The sequence below is a fragment of the Plecotus auritus genome (genome assembly GCF_963455305.1).
Source record: "Plecotus auritus genome assembly, chromosome: 9".
NCBI lineage: Eukaryota > Metazoa > Chordata > Mammalia > Chiroptera > Vespertilionidae > Plecotus > Plecotus auritus.
This window is the reverse complement of record NC_137783.1, coordinates 81,501,572-81,523,407: the sequence shown is the minus strand read 5'-3', so window position 1 is coordinate 81,523,407 and position 21,836 is coordinate 81,501,572. Positions and strand designations below refer to the sequence as shown.

The window sequence follows — 21,836 nt, the reverse complement described above, 5'->3', positions numbered from 1 at the left end:
AGCTGGATGCTCTGGGAATATCCTTTGTGTGAGTTATCTGGGCTCTCCTGCTGTAAAAGAATCTTTTTCTAAAAATATTTTTGTATTGATTTCAAAGAGGAAGGGAGAGGGAGAGAGAAAAACATCAATGATGAGAGTCATTGATCAGCTGCCTCGCACACCCCTACTGGGGGGTTGAGACAGCAACACGGACATGTACCCAGATCAGGACATGTACCTCCTGGTTCATAGGTCGAAACTCAACCACTGAGCCATGCCAGCTGAGCTGTAATTGAGTCTAGATTGTTGTCCCATTCATGGGTGGGAATCTCCCCTCCGGCTGGCTGATTGTGAGGCTCAAGTCTAACCATGTCATGCAAGTTCTTGTGCAAGTGCTGACAGAACAAAACCAAAGCAAAGAAAGAACCAAAATAATTGTTAATTCAGGGTGAATATTCCCCGATTTAGTGTTTTTGTTTTTCTTTTCAATTTTAGGCATAAGTGACAGATGTATTTCTTTGTATTGGCATTAAAGTTTTTTCCAATGCATTTTATTAATTGAAGCATTTTGATGAAATTTTCTTTTATTCCACTGTTGGTCATAGTTTGAGCCCTACACACTCCCTCCCTTTCACCTCAAAGGGGGCTCCTTTGTATGTAGCCACACGCTCCTCACTGGTGTAAAGATCAGGCTGGATCTGCTCCCAAATCATCTTCTTAGGATTCAACTCTTTGTCAGGCTTTCCAGGAAAAGCATCAAAAGTAATTCTGTCTCCAGGAACAAACCCAGTTGGAGGTGCCAGGATTTCAACTTTCTCTAGTGAACTAGCACATATCACCATTGCTTGAGATAGTATGCCCCTCATCTTTGCAGGTTTTAAGTTACAAAGTAAAATCGCCATCTGATTTTGCATCTGGTCAAGAGGAACATGATTCACCAGGCCACTGACAACTGTTCTTGGGACTGCTTCTCCAACATCTACTTCTTCTACATACAAAGAATGCATCAGGATGGTTTTTAGCAGTGATGATACAACCAATACGAAGATCCAGACGGGAAACATCTATTGGTTTAGAGTCAGCACTTCCTGGTACTGGTGGTTGTTTCTTCCTTTTACTTTCCTTTTTCTTAAGTTTCTCTTTCAACTTTTTTTCTTCTCCTCCTCCTTTTACCTGTTATTTGGCACCAGAAGATATGATTGGCATAAACTATATTACATTTTCAGAAACCGTGGAATGAGCTTGCAGTGGAGTACCAGACAGAAATGGTATTTGTTTCGCTCCATTTTTAATTTCTGCCTGAATTAACTCTTGATTCTATTTCTTCAATTTAGCATTTTCGACTCGAAGTTTCTTCTCTCAAAGTCGACTGCAAAGTTGCTTTTTCCTTAAGAGCAGCTTGCTGTTTAAGATATTCAATAATTTGATCTGCCTCTGCATCTTTCTGTTCCAGTCTCTTCAGAACAGCATCATTAGTTGCCGTTTTTGCCAAGAAACGGCAGAAAATCTTCCTTGAAGTCTATTTCAGGGCTCCTCTTTGACGTGTACTTTATGTTCTTCAGACTTTGTTCCTGTTGCGTGGCCTTTATCTGCTCTCTGCTGTAGGATAGTCACCTTCTCAATCCCCAATTTAGTTTTATTTCAATTTTGTTTTTGGGTTGTCCACCTACTCCACCACCATCTTGAAACACCTGATATCATCCTTTTTTTAATATATATTTTTATTGATTTCAGAGAGGAAGGGAGAGATAGAAACATCAATGATGAGAGAGAATCATTGATCGGCTGCCTCCTGCACACCCCCCACTGGGAATCCAGCCCGCAACCCAGGCATATGCCCTTGACCGGAATTGAACCTGCAACCCTTCAGTCCGCAGGCTAACACTCTATCCACTGAGCCAAGCCTGTTAGGGCATAATTCTTTTTTTTTTTTTTTTAAATATATTTTATTGATTTTTTACAGAGAGGAAGGAAGAGTGACAGATAGTCAGAAACATCGATGAGAGAGAAACATCGACCAGCTGCCTCCTGCACACCTCCCACTGGGGATGTGCCCGCAACCAAGTTACATGCCCTTGACCGGAATCGAACCTGGGACCCCTCAGTCCGCAGGCTGACGCTCTATCCACTGAGCCAAACCGGTTTTGGCAGGGCATAATTCTTAATGTAAGATTTTATCACTATGAGCTTCCCCATAACTTTTTTTTTTAAATATATTTTATTGATATTTTACAGAGAGGAAGGGAGAGGGATAGAGAGCTAGAAACATCGATGAGAGAGAAACATCGATCAGCTGCCTCCTGCACACCTCCCACTGGGGATGTGCCCGCAACCAAGGTACATGCCCTTGACCAGAATCGAACCCGGGACCCTTCAGTCCGCAGGCCGATGCTCTATCCACTGAGCCAAACCGGTTTCGGCCCCCATAACTTTTGATATGTTATATTTACATTTCTGACAATATATATAGTGGAACCTCAGTTCTCAAACTTAATTCATTCCAGAAGGCTGTTTGAAAACAAAGCATTTTGTAATAAATTTGTTTAAAAACAAAAAGGACATGAAATGTAAATTAAAATTTAACAAAAAGGATATGAAATGTATAGTAAAAAGTGAAAATTTAGCTGGGCTGGCATAGCTTAGTGGTTGAGCATCAATCTATGAACCAGGAGGTCACAGTTAGATTCCCGGTCAGGGCACATGTCCGGGTTGTGGGCTCCATTCCCAGTAGGGAGGTGTGCAGGAGGCAGCCAATCAATGATTCTCTCTCATCACTGATGCTTCTCTCTCTCCCTCCCGCTCTGAAATATATGTGTGTGTGTGTGTATACACATGTGTGTGTATGTAAAAGACAATAAATTATACATAAAATACTATATATATAAAAGACAAAGAGTTACCAAATGTATAAGAACCAAATTGATTCTGCCTACAAGGGACTTAAGCTTTAAAGACACAAGCAAACTGAAAGTAAAGGAACAGAAAAGATATTTCATGCATGGAAAGCAACAGAAAGCACTTGGACAAAATAGACTTTAAGGCTAAGACTTTAATAAGATACAAATATCTCATTTCAACAATGGGTAGAATATGTTAACAGTGGTGAACTGATCGAGCCCGCAACTGGGCATGTGCCCCAACCAGGAATTGAACTGTGACCTCCTGGTTCATAGGTTGATGTTCAACCACTGTGCAATGCTAGGCAGGCAACTTTTTGTCTTTTGACTAGAGAATTTCACTCATTTATACTCATAGTCATTGATAGATATGGACTTACTAGTGCATACTTGTTCTCTAGCTGTTGTATCATTTATTTCTTTATCTCTTACTCTCTTCCATGGTAATTTGATGTTTTCTTGTAACGCTGTGCTTAGATTCCCCTTATCTCTTGTGTATCTACTGTAGGTTTTTGCTTCGTGTCTACCATGCTGACATAAAATACCTCGTGTTTATAAGTATTTTCAGCTCTGTAATTTAATGCATACTACAGGTCTACAATTTTACTCTCCTCCCCCAACATTTTGTTTTTGATGTCACAATTTACATATTTTCCACCTTGTATATCTATTAATAATTTTTTGAAGTTACACCTTTTTAATATTTTGCATTTTAACCTTTATGCTATAGTTATAAGTGATTTACTGTACACTACCATTGCATTAGAACATTCTGAATTTATCTGTAGCAGTGAGACTTATACTTTTAAATGTTTTCCTGTTACTAACTAGTGTCCTTTTGTTTCAGGTTGAAGAAGGTTCTTTAGCATTTCTTACAAGGTCAGTATACTAATGATGAACTTCAGCTCTTGCTTGTCTGGAAATTATCATTCCTTCAATTCTGAAGGACAGCTTTGCTGGTAAAATATTTTAGTTGCAAGTTTTTTCTTTCAACACTTTGAATATATCATGCCACTCCATCTGATCTGTAAAGTTTCTGCTGAAAAAATCTGTTTATTGTCTTACCATGGTTCCCTTGTACATAACAAAGTGTCTCTTGCTGCTTTGAAGACTCTCTCCTTATCTTTTACTTTGACAATTTAATTACAATGTGTCTCAGTGTGGGGCTCTCTGCATCCCTCGCCCCCCCCCCTTTTTTTTTTAACTCTTTGGGCTTCCTTGTGTGGTTTTTTGTTTAATTTCCCAGATTATAAAAGTTTTCTTGCCATGATTTCTTTGAATAAGCTTCTTGCCCCTTTCTCTCTTCTCCTTCTGGGACCCCAGTAACGCTATATTTGCCCACTTGATTGTGTCACATAAAGCCTCTAGCCATCTTAACTTTTGATGTTGAGCCCCTCTGTTGACTTTTCTAGTGTAATTATTGTCTTCTTCAATTCTGTGTGATATATTTTCTTTCTCTTTTAAAATTCTCACTTTATGCATTTATTCTCTTAACCTTGTTGAGCATCTTTATGACCATCAATTTGATTTTTTTATCAGGAAATCACTTGTCTCTTTTTAATTAAGGTCTGTTTCTGGAATGTATTTTGTTATTTTGTTTGGAACATATTCCTCTATTTCTTCATTTTCCTTTACTCTCTGAGTTGGTTTCTGTGCACTAGATGAAAGAGCCACCTCTCCCAGTCTTAACAGAATGATCTTGTGTAGGACACAGTCAGCCTGCCAGAGCTCCTTATTGCCTCTTAAACTGTTGCAACTGTCCTTGCTGCCTTCTTTGTTTTTAGTTGCTCCCAACAGTTGAAGATGTGCCAAAAACCAGTGTCCTAAAAGGGAGGATTGCAGTGAATACCTAGATGCAGGCTGATTAGAAACTAACATCAGGCAGCAGCTGGGAAAGAATATACTTAGGGCCCTTCCGGGCAGATGGCAGTGGGCAGTGGGGGGTTATGTGCCCATTAATACCTGCTTTTTTGTTTTAGTTTTTGTTGGACCCATGAGTGCCAGCCTTGTTGGCTATCAAAGCCGGGTGATCCAAGGGCCTGATCTTTGAGTAGCACCTACAAAAGTTGAGGTGCCAGACGTGTACAAGCTCCTTCTAGGAAATACTGATTTGTAGTGGGCATAAGTCAGAAGGCAGACGCGGCATCTGCTGACATCTCTGTTCTCAAGAGAGGATCACAGTCAACTCCTAATTGTGTGCCAAATGTTCCTGTCATCCTCCATAAAAAATTATTTCTGTGCCCTTCTACTTGTCATTGGATTCTGTATAATTTTACTTTGAATCATCTTTCCTTTATACAGAATAGTGCTTATCCTATTTTAACACTTTCTTCCTTTTAATAAATTTAGAAGTTACTTCTCTTTATACTTCACTTGAGGCCCAGTGCATGAAAATCATGCACTGGGGGCAGGGGTTCCCCAGGCTGGCCTGTGCCCTCTCACAGTGTGGGAGCCCCGCAATCAAGCTCCCCAAATAGGTAGGCCCCGCCCACCCATCCAGGGCTCCTCAATGGATTGTCCCAAAGAGGTAGGCCAGAGCTGGAGGTCCCACCGGCATTGCCGCGCAGAGCCGCTGGGACCCATCGCTGTGCGGAACCGCGGGATCCACCTCCGTGCCACGCATGCTGCGTCAAGTCCCCGCCCGCCTGTGTGTGCCTGCTGCACACGCAGCCTCCTGGTGATGGATTGTTATGGCTTGAAGGCATCATGGAGTGTGGGCATCACGGTGTGAGGGCGTGACAACCACATAGGCATTTATTAGTATAGATAATTGGCCTTTTCAACTCTTACCTTCTATAGTAATTTAAAATGTAGAACTCATTTTTATTTATATGGGCATTTGCCCTTATTTAGCATATACAGTTGACCTTGAACAACATGAGTTTGAGTTGTGTTGGCTCACTTATACACAGATATTTTTCAATAAATACCTGTACTGGGAGTCTGTGGATCTGAAAGGCCAACTGTATGCATTGGTCTATGCCATCTTTTATAATAAAGAGGTAATATGCAAATTGACCCTCATGCCCTCAAAAGATGGCTGCCTACAACCAGGCCGGCAGGTGAGTTAGTGAGCGATGACCAAACGACTGAACAAGCAGGCTGCGTGGGGCAACCAGGCCGGCAGGGGGGGGCAGTTAGGGGCAACCAGGCAGTGGGAGGGTGCTGTTGGGGGTGACCAGGCTGGCATGGGGGACATTTGGGGTGATTAGGCCAGCAGGGGGGCAGTGAGGGGCGACCAGGCCAGTGTGGGGGTAGTTAGGGGTGACCAGGCTGGCGGGGGGGGGGGGGAGTTGGGGGCAATTAAGCTGGCAGGGGGGGTAGTAAGGGGTGACCAGGCCTGTGCAGGAGGTGGCAGTTAGGAGTGACCAGGCTGGCAGGGAGGGGACAGTTAGGGGTGACCTGGCTGGCAGCGGGGGGCAGTTAGGGGCAACCAGGCCGGCAGAGGGGGCAGTGAGGGACGATCAGGCCAGCGGGAGGGGGAGCAGTTAGGGGTGCAATTAGGAGCCAGCAGTCTAGGATTATGAGAGGGATCCCGGATTGGAGAGGGTGCAGGCTGGGCTGAGGGGACCCCCCTCCCGTGCACGAATTTTGTGCACCAGGCCTCTAGTTTTATATAAGGCACTTGAACGTCTTTGTTTTTTTGTAGCCACAGGGGGTCCTGGAACCAATCCCCTGCAGATACTGAAGGACAACTTATTTCTTGGGGAATCGAGTTATATGCAGATATTCTTAAAATATATTTTTGTTGATTTCAGAGAGGAAGGAAGAGGGAGAGATAGAAACATCAATAATGAGAAGGAATCATTGATCAGCTGCCTCCTGCACCAACACCCTTACTGGAGACCAAACCCACAACCTGAGGATGTACCCTGACTGGGAATTGAACCATGACTTCATGGTTCATAGGTTGACACTCAACCACTGAGCCACACCAGTCAGGCTATATGCAGATTTTTGACTGCACAGGAAATCGGCTCCCTAACCCTCAATTGTTCAGCCAACTGTAAAATGTATATTCCTGTTTTACCACTAACTAACCTTCATCTCCAACCAGTCCTTAACCATTTAAAAACTTTTAAAGTTTCACATTCCTGATTTCTTAACTTGGATTATTTTTTTCATAGTTCTTTAAGGAAACATCACAGTGCTATATTTCTAAACTATTGTGTGCCCTCTAGTGGCTTTTATTACTTTACTAGAGGCCCGATGCACAAAATTTGTGCAAGAGTAGGCCTTCCATCCCCCAGCTGCCAGCACTGAGTTCCCTCTGGCATCTGGGACCCGGGCTTCCCTCACAGCCCCGGCTTCATCTGAAGGTCGTCCGGTCTAATTAGCATATTATGTTTTTATTATTATAGATTCCATTAATATGTATATGTTGTTGTTAATCCTCACCCAAGGATATTTTCCATTGATTTTTAGAGAGTGGCAGGGAGGGGGAGAAACAGAGAAAGAAACATGGATGTGAGAGAGTCACATCGATTGGTTGCCTCCCACACCAGCTCCAACCAGAGCTAGGGATCAAGCCTGCAACCGAGGCATGCATCCTTGACTGGAATCAAACCTGGGACAGACCCTTTATCCACTGAGCCAAACAAACCAGCTACGTCTCCATTAAAAATATTATGCAGATGTTTGTTCCTTGTCTTCCGGCATTTACTATAATGGAATTAAGAACAGGCTACACATTTTTCTACCTAGATGTTTGAAGAATTATTATTTTTTTTTACTGTTTCCTCCAGATTGTCTTAGTATGATTCTGTTAATTTTGCTAATGAAATAAGACCTTCAACACCTGCCTCCTTAGTACTAAAAAAAAATAACTTTTAAAAACTATATTGTAATTGTCCTAGCCAGGTGGCTCAGTTAGTTGACCATAATCCCATATACCAAAAGATCGCCAGTTTGGGTATATACTGAGGTTGCAGGTTCAATCCCCAGTTGGGGTGCGTGTGGGAGGCAGCCAATCAGTTCTTGTCTCTTATATCGATGTTTCTCTATCCCTCTCCCTCTCTAAAATCAATAAAAACATTTTTTAAAAAATCTATATTATAACTAGGGAGCCAGTGCACAAATTCGTGCATCTTGAAAGGAACTGTGGGCCACAAGGCTGTGGTGGGCACAGGGGCAGGTCTCAGCCCATCCTCCGTGCCCTAACCCGGCCCCTCCCGCCATGGTCCCCGGTTCCCTGTCTGCAGGCAGCCTTGCACCTGCTGACAGCACGGAGCGATCGGCACCGTAAGCAGGTGCGAGTGGCGGCTACTGTCTCAATCACCCCTCAGGAGTAGGGGGAGGTAGAGATGCCCTCAGGAGCAATCAGGGCCAGCAGCCACATTTGCATCCTCGGACGGCGCTAAGTGATCAGGACCAGCACTGGGCGCCAGCAGTGGGTGCATGCGGGGCTGTCACCAGCAGCGGGTGCAAGAGGCACCTGCCGACCCCGATTGCCCCTCAGGAGCAGGGGGAGGTGGAGAAGCCCTGAGGGGTGATCGGGGTCAGCACCAGGCACTGGCAGTGGGTGCGAATGGCAGCTCCAGCGCCGGCAGCATGTGCAAGTGGGGCCAACGCTGGCAGCAGGTGCGAGCGCCCAGAGGGACTGCGGCGCGTGGGAGCTAAGGATTTTCAGTAACCACCAGAGGCTTGCCCTGATGACAGCAACCGGCGCCCTGCCTTGGTCTGGTGCCCCCGCTCACCTGCTCCACTATCCTGCTGCGGCTAATGCCCGCCATGTTCCACGCGCGCCCCCTGGTGGTCAGCGCACATCATAGCGACCAGTTGTTTGGTTGTTCTGCCATTCAGTCTTTTTGCATATTAGGGTTTTATATAGAGATATTGCTTCAGAATACCATTATTTATTTTTAAGAAATACCATTTACTTGTTGATTCTATATCTTTTTCCGTTTCCTCTCTTTATTTTTCCCCAAAATTGTCAAGAGTTTTCCAAATATTTTAAGATAACTGGCTTTTGGATGCAGTGTTAATTCTGCTTATCTTCAATGAAGTGTTCTAATATATTATGGGTTTCCTTTTTTCATGTATTTTCCTAGCTCCAATTACAGTTAGGGCAGATACTTATTGAGAGTACTGAGAAGCTAAGCATAGTGAGTTACATAGACCCTGGAGCAAGAGTGCTTGAATGTGAACCCACCTCAGCTACTTACCAGGTATTTGACCTTGGAATTTATTTACCATCCCATGCTTCAATTTCCTTACCTATCTGGTATGATAATAGATAATAATGGGACCTACCCTCTTTAGTTTTTGTGAGGGTAGGTCCCATTATTATCTATTATCAAAGAAGTTAATACAAATAAAGCTTCTAGGACAGTACTTAGCACAAAGCCATAAAAGTTAGCAATTATTGCCCTAACCAGTTTGGCTCAGTGGATAGAGCGTCGGGCTGTAGACTCAAGGGTCCCAGGTTCGATTCCAGTCAAGGGCATGTACCTTGGTTGCGGGCACATACCCAGTAGGGATTGTGCAGCAGGCAGCTGATCGATGTTTCTCTCTCATCGATGTTTCTAACTCTCTATCCCTCTCCCTTCCTCTAAAAAAAAATCAATAAAATATATACTTTTTTAAAAAAAGTTAGCAATTATTATACAGATCTTTTTTGAAAGTTCTTTGTCAATAAAACAGTATTTCATTTTTCCCAGATAATTCTTTTTCTTCAAAGATAAGGATCTACAGTGAATTATTTACCAAGAGATATATGTATACATGACCTTTTCTGTCCCTCCCCTGTCCCAATACTGTTTAGCTCAACTTGAGTTGGAGGTGTCCCTTCTCAGCTGCAGCTGAGGGTGTGTATAGCTCCTGCCTACAACGTGGGTTTTTTTCCCAAATGAAATGCAACTTGAGATACTTGTGTTGCATTTTATCCTGCTTATTAACAAGCATTGTGCCCTGCCCAGTGTGGCTCAGTTTCTTAGAGTGTCATCTTACACCAGAAGGTGGCAGGTTTGACTCCTGGTCAGGGCACTGCCCCGGTTGCAGGTTTGAGCCTCGGTCAGGACTTGTACAGGAGGCAACCGATTGATGTTTCTCTCACCTCAATGTTCCTCTCTCTCTCTCCCTCCCCCCCGCCTCCTTTTTCTCTTTAAAATAAGGAACAAGGATTGTGGCATATTGAAAGTGTCAATCTCCTTTCATAAATCCATTCAATTAAACGGTTTCTACTTGCCCATTCTCTGTGCTTCTGTAGTAATTAAGAGCTCAAACCTCAGTATTTTCTCAGTGTGACCCTACCCCAAATCCTGAATGCTGAGCTTAGGAGAAATTATACCTCCTTTAGACCTGAGCACATGAGTTTTTCCTTTCCTAACAATATTGCACCCACTGTTTGTGGCTTCTAATGCTATGAGGCCCTGCTAGTTTGCCCAATATAGCCACTTTCACATTAGAGTCTGCTAAATCTAAATTAGCTACGATGACACGCTTTAACATCCTCAAAAACAAATGATTCTCTAAAATAGAAGCCCCTACCTACTTGTAAGCCACTAAGTTTGCATACTAGCATTTCAAATATAGCTTTATAACAAAAATAGGAAACTTCTGAAGATTAACAAAAATTTAAAGCAGAAGAAAAAACTTATTTATAATTTCAAAATGTTTTGGGATTTGAACTTTTCATCTTATTTAGAAAAAGTTAAAATAGAAAATAATAAAAAAGGCAACATTCTTTGGAGTATAAGCTGATCCAAGGAAGTCAGCCACACTGGTGACAGGTCGTCTTACAGCTTCTGGATCAGTATGGCAGAAGCCCCACCTCCTCCATTGCAGATACTGGCAAGACCATATTCTCCCTGCTTTAAGGCATGAACCAAATGAGTGACAATCCTGGCTCCAGACATCCTAGGAGTAAGAAAGCATTTTTATTGTTTAATGAAGTAATAGAATGTGTAAGTATCCAAAAGTTCTTTTCTAAATTCTTTAAAAGTGTATTACCATTAATCATAGCTGAATTTTGTTACTTTTCTTAAACTTGGGAGACTTGTTTTAATAATGGTTACGGTTTTTCTAAAGGCCCAAGCATAGACTTTAATCTTAAATCTTCTAAATAAAATATTCATTTTCAAGCAACAAATGTTACAGATCTGTGTTCAATGTTCAGTCTATCACAAATGGTGTTTGCCTTATGAAGGGTAGGAAAGAAATCTGTTTAACACAGAGTAATAGGAGTTATCATGAAACACTTTTAGATAGAAACACAACGACATCCATTAACCTACTTAGAGATTTTTCTTTATGATTTTACCTACCCAATTGGATGTCCCAGAGAAACAGCTCCTCCATTGATATTCACTTTTTGAGGGTCAATCTCCAGCATCTTAATGTTTGCTAGTACAACCAGGCTAAAGGCTTCATTTACTTCCCACATTGCAATATCATCTTTTTTCAATCCTGCCGCTTTAAGAACCTAAAAAAATTTTACATATTATGTTCAAGTAATTAGCAATCAAAACTTGTTTTTATATATATATATTTTTATTGATTTCAGAGAGGAAGGGAGAGGGAAAGAGAGACAGAAACATCAATGATGCGAGAGAATCCCTGATCGGCTGCCTCCTGCACACCCCACACTGGGGATCGAGCCTGCAACCCAGGCATGTGCCCCTGGCCAGAATTGAACCCGGGACCCCTCAGTCCGCAGGCCAACGCTCTATCCACTGAGCCAAACCAGCCGGGGCCAAAACTTGTTTTCTTACATCGATCAGACCGTCAAACCTCAGAGGTAAGGTAGGGGAGGGTGGAGGTAAGGGGGAGAGATCAACCAAAGGACTTGTATGCATGCATATAAGCCTAACCAATGGACACAGACAACAGGGGGGTAAGGGCATAAGTGGGGTGGGCTGGGGGGGTAATGAGGGAATAAGGACATATATGTAACACCTTAATAAATCTTAAAAAACTTGTTTTCTTGAAATTCTGCAATTTTGGTTTTATTTCCCATATATTTTGTTTTATTTTTCAATTATGTTTTCAAAGAACTGGCCCTTGGTTTCATTGATCTTTTGTATAATTTTTCTAGACTATTTCATTTATTTCCACTGTGATATTTATTAATGTCTTCTTTCTACTCACTTTGGGCTTTGTTTGTTGTACTTTTTCTAGTTCCTTTAGTTATAATGTTAGGTTGTTTGATTTTTTTAAATCCTCACCCGAGGATATGCTTTTTATTGATTTGAGAGAGAAAGCAGGAGAAACATCGTTTGGTTGCCTTCTGTACATGCCCCAACTGGGGATTGAACCTGCAACCTGGGTATGTGCCCTGAGAATCAAACCCACCACCTTTCAGTGTACCGGAAGATGCTCTAAACCAACTGAACCACACGAGCCAGGGCTTTTATTTTCTTGATTCTTGAGGCAAGCCTCTATTGCTGTTAATTTCCCTTTCAGAACTGCTTTGGTTGTGTCCCATAGATTTTGGATCATTGTGTTTTCCTTTTTATTTGTCTCACTGTATCTTGATTTCTTCTTTGAGCTATTGTTCACTCATTCATTGTTTAGTAGCATGTTATTTAGCCTCCACATGTCTGTGTTTTCCGTTTTATTATAACATTTCTAGTTCCATACCATTGTGAAAAGAAATTATGCTTGACATTTCAATCTTAAAGGTATTGACACTTGTTTTGTAGCCTAACTTGTGGTCTATTCTATAAAATGTTCCAGGTGTACTTCAGAAGCATTTATATTCTACTGTTTTGGGGTGACTTATCTTTAAAATATTAATTACATCCTTCTGTTCTAATGTGTCATTTAAGGCAACTATTTCCATATCAGTCTTCTGTCTGGATGTTCTGTGCATTATGTCGTTGGAGTTCTTCACTTCTGACTGGTTCACTTTTATGCTTTGTGTATCTTTGTTTGAAGTTCTCACTGACTTCATCTAATTTTCCCCTAAGCTAATTGAGCATCCTTATAACCAGTGTTTTGAATTCTGTACCTGATACATTGCTTGTCACCATTTCATTTAGTTCTTTCTCTGGAGGATTAACCTGTTCTTTCATTTGGGATGTTCCTTTTGTCTCCTCATTTGGGCTATATATTTCTATGTATTAGGTAGAACTAGTACATCTCCTGGTCTTCACAGAGTAGCTCCATGTGGGGCCCTAAGCTGGTAGCTCTATGGATGTCCTAAGCTGGTAGCTCTATGGATGTCCTTTGTGTGAGCTGTATGTGCCCTCCTATTGTAGTTGAGCCTTATTTGCTATTGGCTTGTCAGTAGGTGGAGATGATCCTCATTGAGGGCTTGCCATGATCACAGCAGACAAGCTCTTTTGCAGGATTTGACCCCACAGAGCAGGAGTCACTTTAATCGGGCTTTGGTGCCAACCAAGTCCGCCCTTTGGTGTGTCATTTGTGGAGCTGGTTGGGTGATGCTCTCGCATAGTCTGAAGCCGGCCACCAGGTTTGTTGGCTCTAGAGGCCCTTGGGGGGGCTGTGGTGATGTCAGGGTCAGCCATCCTTTGTTCCTGGCTTGGTGCTGCCTGGTAGGAGCTACAAAGTGACCTCTGGTTGAATGCCACTTCTGCTGGGCTTGAAGGTACTTGGGCGAGGCTATCCTGCAAACTAAGGCTGGCTGCCACCAGTGCCAGGCATGGGACTTTTTGTGACACAACACTGAGCTGAGGCCAGCTGCCACTTGAGCCGTAGCTGCTTAATTATAGCCAACTCCGGCCACGTTTATGCCAGATTTGTGGCCATCAGAGGGACGTTACAATGTCAAGTCGACACCAGTCATTGCTTGTGCCAGGCTTGCGGCTATTTAACAAGAGTCACAGGGTACATTGAAGCCACATGATGCTTGTTTCAGTATTGTGAACCTTTGTCATTTTTTAGGGAAGTCCACAGCACAAGCCAAGGTAAGGCACTTAGATGGAAAACCTGCTGGAAGAGATTCAGACTAGCTGCATGAGTTGGGGAGCGGAGGGGAAAGGGCAAACAGTGTTAATGGAGAGTTCAATTTAGTGCCTGCCTGCCAATACTTTCATGCAGAGCCCTGCCCCTGAAGCTAGTCAATTTAGTTCTTCCCCATCCGTCTCCCTTTACTGGAGCCCAGAGGGAGTAAGTGTCGGCAAGCGAGTCCACACACGGGCCCTGTTAAGAGGAACAGATGGGACTACAGCAGCCTTCTTTCTCACTTAGCCATATCCCCACTGATGTCATTGCCAGATATTATGAGGACCTCTTCTTCCTGGCACTGGAGCTTGTGGTCTGGGACCCTTTATTCCTCAGAGGGGACCGCCACAACTGAGATATCCCTCCCAACTCTCAATTGCTACACCATGGGTATAGGACCTGCCCACTCCATGTCTCCACTCCTCCAACAGTCTTTTTTTTTTTTTTTTTTTTAAATATACAGAGAGGAAGGGAGAGGGATAGAGAGCTAGAAACATCGATGAGAGAGAAACATCGATCAGCTGCCTCCTGCACACGCCCCACTGGGGATGTGCCCGCAACCAAGGTACATGCCCTTGACCGGAATCGAACCCAGGACCCTTCAGTCCGCAGGCCGACGCTCTATCCACTGAGCCAAACCGGTTTCGGCACCTCCAACAGTCTTGACGTGGCTTCTTCCTAACTATATCCGGTTACAGGAGTTATGTTCGCTTAGGCTGCAGGTGGTTCTCAGTGATGGTGGTTCTGTAATTTAGTTGTAATTTTGATGTGGTCATGGGATAAGGTGCGCACAGTATTTACCTAGTCCGCCATCTTAACCTGAAATTCAGTTTGTATTTCCCTTTGATGCAAGAGATACTTAAATATGTAGTTTGTTAGTTTCCAGGAAGAATAGACCTTTTGTTTTCTGATTTTAATTTCTCAACTTATTGCACTGCAATCAAAAGATTTTATGTGCACTATCTCAATTTCTATTTTGGAGAAAGAAGCTTGGTCTACCAAATGAAAGGTATATTAATGTCTATTATTATAGTTTCAGCTTTATAAAAGTTGCTGTGGAGTTATTTGGAGCACAGATATTCAGAGCTATTGTTACTTTACTGTGAATTATTTATTTAAATTATTTTACCTGTTTGAAGTCTTTTTAAATTTAAATATCTCTTGTTTTGGTAGTTCCTCATAGGCAGGAAAATATTGTGATGGTAATGATTATTTTTATAAAATATTGCTAGTGCCCTTTTTCTTTAGACGTTTTTATGTTGTGAGCAACAGTAAAATTAACAAGAAACTATTCTCTCTTCCTCCATTGGGCTCAGGTAACTTTCTAAACTGTGGAGTTCAAGCAGCTTCCTCTATTCCAGCAGCACAAAACATGGCACCCAGGTGTGAACCACTTCTCTAGCTCTCGGCATCTAGCCTGCCTCAGGCACCCTTGCCTTTTTTTTTCTTAATTCTCGTAGGTATACTGGTATACATAGGACTGGAATTCTTGGGTCATTTTGTAGCTCTATGGGTTTTTAAATCTTTATTGTTGAGAGTGTTACAGATGACCTCCTTTTTGCCTCCCTTCACCCGCATCCCTCCCCACTCCAGGCCTTCACTATGTTGTCTGTGTCTGTGGGTAATGCATGTGTGCATATATGTTCTTTGGTTACTCTCTTCCCACCCCCGCTCCCTCCATCCCTCTGAATGGCTCTGGTTCTACTTTATTCATCAGTTTTTTTCGTTCAATTTGGCAGGATGGAGTATGTTCTTACCTTAGGTACAGCATATGCCGGTGCAATTGGAAAATCAATAGGTTCTACAGCAGCGTCAGCAAATGCTTTATAAAAAAATAAAAAGCTTTTAAAATCTTTTTTATATGAACCCAAAGGTCTAACAACTGTTATATATTGGGTGTCTCAAAAAAAATGTATACACATACTTAGAATAATTATAAAGGTAGTGTTTATTAAAATACATTTCATTTTCAAAATTGATCTATCAGCTTTAAAAGTATGTATACATTTTTTTGGGACACCCTGTATAATATGCAAAAATGCAAATTTCCTATCCCCTGAAATAAATGTAAATGTGTTTGTTCCATTCTACACTTTATTAGCCATTGATTTTCACAAGTGGGGGGCGGGGTAGGGGAAATTTGCCTCCAGGGACATTGGTGTTAACTAGAGATATTTTTAGTTGTCCTAACGGGTACAATGCCACTTACTATAGTAACTAGTAGTAGAGGCCAAAAATCAAACAACCTGCAATGCACAGAACAAACCCCAAAAACAAAGAATTACTTATTGTAAAATATCAATAGTGCTGAGGTTAAGAAACTATGATCTAAACTAAGAATAAATTCAGTCACAAGGTTTTTATAAAGTAACAAAATTTCTGTTTAACTCCTTATGAAGAAGTCAAGGCAGATTTTACAGCTGAAGACAGGCTTAAGGAAACCTAGGGTATACCAAGCCCAGAAATAATAATAAATGGAAGAACATCTAGACTTCATATTTCTAGACTCTTCATCCCATGTTCTTTTTATGTATGTGGGATTTTATCTGGCTACCGTTCCCTATCGTGCCCGGGTAAAATAAAACATGCACCCTGCATTTTCCCACTCATTTTCTAGGATAGGAAAAGACTGTTAAAGCTTACTATTCTATAAAGGAAATTACAATAAAAATATTAAGGGAGCTTCTATCCCTGTTAAAATATGTACTAGTATATCCTGTCACAAAGCACAACCTATGTAGCTACAAATGGCTTCAATATTATGTATTACTGACAAGGAAACTCTGTTTCAGGAACGGCCTGCAGAGGTTTAGGAATAAACAAGTTCAGAACATTCTCTACCTGCTATTCTTGCCAGTGGTTTGACATTGAGTCTCTTGGCTGCATCTGCAGTCATCAGAACCACAGCGGCTGCTCCATCATTCAGTGTGCTGGCGTTGGCAGCGGTGACTGTGCCTGAAGGCATCAATGAGCATGAAGTCAAAACATTCCTTCACACTGAGTTTATTTGGTTCAATTAAACAAATTCCTACCTAGTACTGCCTATGTTGCTAGATGCATGGAAAATTATAAATACAGATAGAGATAGCTCCTGCCCTTTGAAAACGTATACATAATTATGACAATTATAATGTAAGAATGCTTTTTTATGTTAATTTTTTATAACATTTTATTCAGAGCTAGCTCTGAAACACATGCATGATGGCACTGGGCAAATGCTGGTTTACTAATCTCTTTCCTAGGATTTATCTATTAAAGGCATTAACTGACCAGATCTAGAGGATCCAAGATGGCGGCGTAGGTAAACACCTAAACTGCTGCCTCACACAACAATTTCAAAACTACAACTAAAAGACAAAACATCTATCACCCAGAACCACGGGAAAGCTGGCTGAGTGGAAGTTCTACAACTAGAAGGAAAGAGAAAAGAGCATTGAGATGTGCACAAGCGCTAAAAAGCTGAGGTACGGAGACTCGAGAATCGGGAGCGCTGCTGTTTTCAACCCTAAGGGAGATAAGCTCCCGATTACTCTGAACTCCAGTTTCTGGGGAGACGTGGGGGACCCAAACTCCTACGGGGAGAAGCTGGACTGTCTGCCGTGGGGTCGGAAAGTGAGGGAGGCTTGCTTGCAGGGCTGCGTGCAGGAATAATTGTTTACTGTGCTGGGGCGGGGGACGCAGGGACACGGTGGAGACGCAGAGCCGGCTTACTGGCAGCCATCGCTGTTTGCCACGCCCTAGCCTAGTGACGCCCTGAGACCCCGCCCCGCACAACCTACAAACCCACTCAAGCTCCAAGCAGCGGCTTTAGCATATGAATGGTCTGCCCTATTGCAGCTTAACCTAGCAAACTAGCAGCCCGGGTCAGACAGCTCCAAAACCTCCAAACCACAAGCAAAGAGGAGAAAACTGTAGTTCTCGCTGTAGCTTCTGCTGGGTGGCCTCAGACAGTAGCTGACCTGCACCCCATTGGAGATCCAGAAGCCAGTGTACCTAGTGGTCAGAGTGAGACACCAGATTTCAACTCCTCACATCCATAAGTGACACATTCAAGAGGCAGACTCAGTGAGCACCAAAGCCCCACTGAAACAAGTCTTGCACCATAAGTGTGTCTCCAGCGCAGCAGTTCTTCCATTACAGACACAGCAGGTCCTCATAGCCAATTGGCCTGGAGGTCAATTCCTCCCAGTGTACCAACAGCAATCAAGGCTTAACTACACCAAGACTTTGCACTCGGCCCACAAAGGGGTGTACCAAAGGCGTCCACCTCAAGTGATTGGGGAGGCTGAGCTATTGGCCCCTATAGGTCACCTACCACACAAAGCCACTCCATCAACACAAGGAAGCAGCAAAATGCGGAGACCAAGAAACATGTCACGAATGAGAGAAATGGAAGAAAGCAAACTACTGGACGACATAGAGTTCAGAACCACATTTATAAGGTTACTCAAGAATCTTCTAAAAACCGCTGAGGAACTTAGTGAGACCTTTAAGGATCTTAATGAGAATACCAAAAAAATGGAAAAGGACCAGTCAGAAATTAAGCATACACTGTCTGAAATAAAGAATATACAGAAACTCAACTGTAGATCAACGTACCCCAAGAATCAAACCAAAGATCTGAAATATGAGGAAACAAAAAACACCCAACCAGAAAAACAAAAAGAAAAAATCCAAAAATATGAAGATAGTGTAAGGAGCCTCTGGGACAACTTTAAGCGTACCAACATCCGAATTTTTGGGGTGCCAGAAGAAGAGAGAGAGCAAAATATTGAAAACCTATTAGAAGAAATAATGACAGAAAACTTTCCCTACCTGGTGAAAGAAATAGACTTACAAGTTCAGGAAGCACACAGAACCCCATACAAGAGGAATCCAAAGAGGACCACACCAAGACACATCATAATTAAAATGCCAAGGGCAAAAGACAAAGAGAGAATCTTGAAAGCAGCAAGAGAAAAACGGTTAGTTACCTACAAGGGAGCACCCATACGACTGTCAGCTGATTTCTCGGCAGAAACTATGCAGGCCAGAAGGGAGTGGCAAGAAATATTCAAAGTGATGAACAGCAAGAACCTACAACCAAGATTACTCTACCCAGCAATGCTATCATTCAGAGTTGAAGGTCAGATAAAGAGCTTCACAGACAAGAAAAAGCTAAAGGAGTTCATCACCACCAAACCAGGATTACATGAAATGCTGAAGGGTGTTCTTTAAGAAGAGGAAGAAGAAGAAAAAGGTAAAGATAAAAATTATGAACAACAAAGTGACATCAAATACATACCTACCAACAAGTGAATCTAAAAATCAAGTGAATAAAAAAATCTGAAGAACAGAATGGACTGGTGAATATAATAGAATCAGGGACATAGAAAGGGAGTGGACTGACAATTCTCAGGGGGGAGGGGGTGTGAGGGGTGCGGGAAGAGATTGGACAAAAAGCTTACACCTATGGATGAAGACAGTGTCGGGGAGTAAGGGCATGGGGTGGGGTGGGGAATCAGGTGGAGGGAAGCTATGGGGGAAAAAAAGAGGAACACCTGTAATAATCTGAACAATAAAGATTTATTTAAAAAAAAATAAAGGCATTAACTGTTATGCAATTTTAAATATACTTTGGATAAATATTTGTTTTCTTAATTTCACTTGAGCCTGATGTACTGAAAATGTTAAATAGTTCCTAGATGTTTTCTAGAATTACTTTTTAAAAATCCTTAGGCAATTCCAAGACTAGATATTGTATTAATACTCCCATTTTTTCTTATGCTTCATTTCTTAATACTAACCGTTTTCTTTCTGGAAAACTGTCTTCAGCTTTGGAACTTTGCTAAAATCAACACGTTTATATTCTTCATCTTCTTTTACCACTACATCTGGTTTACCTAAAACAAACATCTTTTAAGTTATCACCAGTCAAGACAACAATTAGCTGCCTCGTAGTCTGTGCCTCCCTTTATATGCCAGCATACCTTAAACCGTCCGAGTAAATTCTATTGTACAATCTACCATCTGTAATCTGTTAGTGTCTTACAAGTTATTACGTAGCTTAACGCACTTTAAATCTTCTATTCAAACACATACTGTTCTCTTGTCTCCCCACCTCCTTCTGTAATCACAGATCCCATTCTCCTGACCCCAGGGGTAGATGTCTGCCCTAGGCTGGATAAGCCCTAATAGTCCATCGTGCTGGGCACAGTAATCATTCCTGGAATGGAAATGTAACCTAAACCAGGTAAATGAACCTTTACTGTGGATTTATTCTAGAGTTGGTCAGGAGCTCTCTTTGAGCTATGAATAAAGGCAGAAACTTAGGAAGACTAAGCAAATTTTAATGAAATCTTTTATTAAATTGGGCAACGTTTTCCTTAATTAAGCAGAAAGGTCAGTGTCCTCAATTGAAATGAAAAAGATTAAAATGTACTAAATTTAGTCCTAACCACTTTGGCTCAGTAATAGAGCGTCAGCCCACGAACTGAAGGATGGCGGTTCCATTCTGGTTAAGGGCACATACCTTGGTTGCAGGCTCAATCTGGTTGGGCTCATGTGGGAGGCAACCAATCAATGTGTGTCTCTCATATCAATGTTTCTCTCTCTCTCTGTTTCTCCGCCTCCCTTACAATCTCTAAAAATCAATGGAAAAAATATCCCCAGGTGAGGATTAACAAAACAAAAGTAATTAAACATAAAAAATTCTGCAACATGTAAAGACTACTGAAAATTAAAATATATTTGGAACATTATCGCTCTACCTTTTACTGTAATTGTGACAGGAATAACTTCATTTCCAAACTTCCCAGCTTCCCATGCTGCTTTACTTCTGGTGTAGGAGTTAATAGCATAAGTATCCTGTTCATCTCGTGAAATATTCATCTTTTTTGCAGTATTCTCAGCACAGTTACCCTGATAAAAGTTGGAATTAAAAAAAAACACTAACTTTGCATACCTTATAAAATATACATTATCTTTGCATAACATAAAAAAGCAGTTAGTTTTTTAAAATATACTCTTCTGTACTATGTAACTTTTCACTCATGTCTCATCTTCAACTACTTGAATTAGCTCAGCTGTTGCTATTTTGAAGGCAAATAATTAAACAGTTATAGAATCCATTATTAGAAATCAGAAAATGCCCTACTCCAGTGTGCAGCAATTTACTCAACAGCTGAGCCAAGCTGATTCAATGAGCATAGAAAAATATTTTCTTCAAATGAATGGCTAAAATAGACATTTATAGAGCCCATCCTTCAATTTCTAAAATACATATAATTTAAGCCCAGCCATCATGGCTCAGTGGTTGAGTGTTGACCCATGAACTAGGAGGTCATGGTTCAATTACCAGTAGGGGGCATGCAGGAGGCAGCCAATCAATGATTCTCTCTCATTACTGATGTTTCTATCTCTCCCTTCCTTCCTCTGAAATAAAAAAATATATATTTTAAAAGCAATAATTACCATATGAATTTTGTTGTAGACATCAGTTAGCCCATCTTTTACAATTAAATCTTCAAGCTTTACCCCACCATATGGAGTTGCTCCTCTGCTCATCACGTAGGGAACATTGGACATGCTCTCCATCCCACCTGCGACCATGACATCCTGATCAGCAGCATACACACACAAAAAAAACAATGTCAATATACATAAGTGCAAATCCATTATACCCTTTACACAACTACAATAAACAAGTAATTTACATGGACTTTATTAAACATTTTTTACTCAGTGGATACAAGAAGTACCCTCTTAACCCTGATGAAAGGAAATGGTCTACAATGTGTAATGATAATTAAGGTTAGAGTCGGGATCTGATGGCAACAGAGTAGGTGGAAGTTACACTATCTTCCAGAACTAAACTGCAATTGCAACTAAAATATAGAACAATCTGCATGAATAACCAACTGAAGACTAGCTGAACAGAAGTCTTATAACCAAGGATTTACAGAAGCCACACAGATACTGGGAGGAAGGATGGAGACACAAAAAGGTCTGACCCCATTCTCACGGGAGGCAGCTGAGAATCCCCAGGGATATATCTCAGTTGTAAAAGTCTCCCCT

The 21,836-nt window shown here is 41.7% G+C and overlaps 1 protein-coding gene and 1 pseudogene across 4 annotated transcripts in view; both read right to left on the bottom strand.

Annotated features, from left to right (window-relative positions):
• Positions 1–271: 271 nt before the first annotated feature.
• LOC308233569 (aminoacyl tRNA synthase complex-interacting multifunctional protein 1-like) lies at positions 272–5,499 on the bottom strand (annotated as a pseudogene). Its single transcript has 2 exons — positions 5,428–5,499; positions 272–1,498 (listed from the first exon to the last, which is right to left on the bottom strand). The product of its transcript is annotated as an aminoacyl tRNA synthase complex-interacting multifunctional protein 1-like (transcript).
• A 4,947-nt stretch (positions 5,500–10,446) lies between these two features.
• Positions 10,447–21,836, bottom strand: part of ACAT1 (acetyl-CoA acetyltransferase 1) — a 37,103-nt gene continuing 25,713 nt past the window's right edge. For all 3 annotated transcript variants that reach the window (XM_080687022.1, XM_080687023.1, XM_080687024.1), the window contains exons 6-12: positions 21,234–21,377; positions 20,531–20,681; positions 19,568–19,663; positions 16,623–16,736; positions 15,539–15,603; positions 11,141–11,298; positions 10,447–10,733 (exon numbers count right to left, since the gene is read on the bottom strand). In XM_080687022.1, coding sequence (XP_080543148.1) covers positions 10,613–10,733; positions 11,141–11,298; positions 15,539–15,603; positions 16,623–16,736; positions 19,568–19,663; positions 20,531–20,681; positions 21,234–21,377 — 849 coding nt within the window. In that variant the 3' untranslated portion in view covers positions 10,447–10,612. The remainder of the gene's footprint in view (positions 10,734–11,140; positions 11,299–15,538; positions 15,604–16,622; positions 16,737–19,567; positions 19,664–20,530; positions 20,682–21,233; positions 21,378–21,836) is intronic.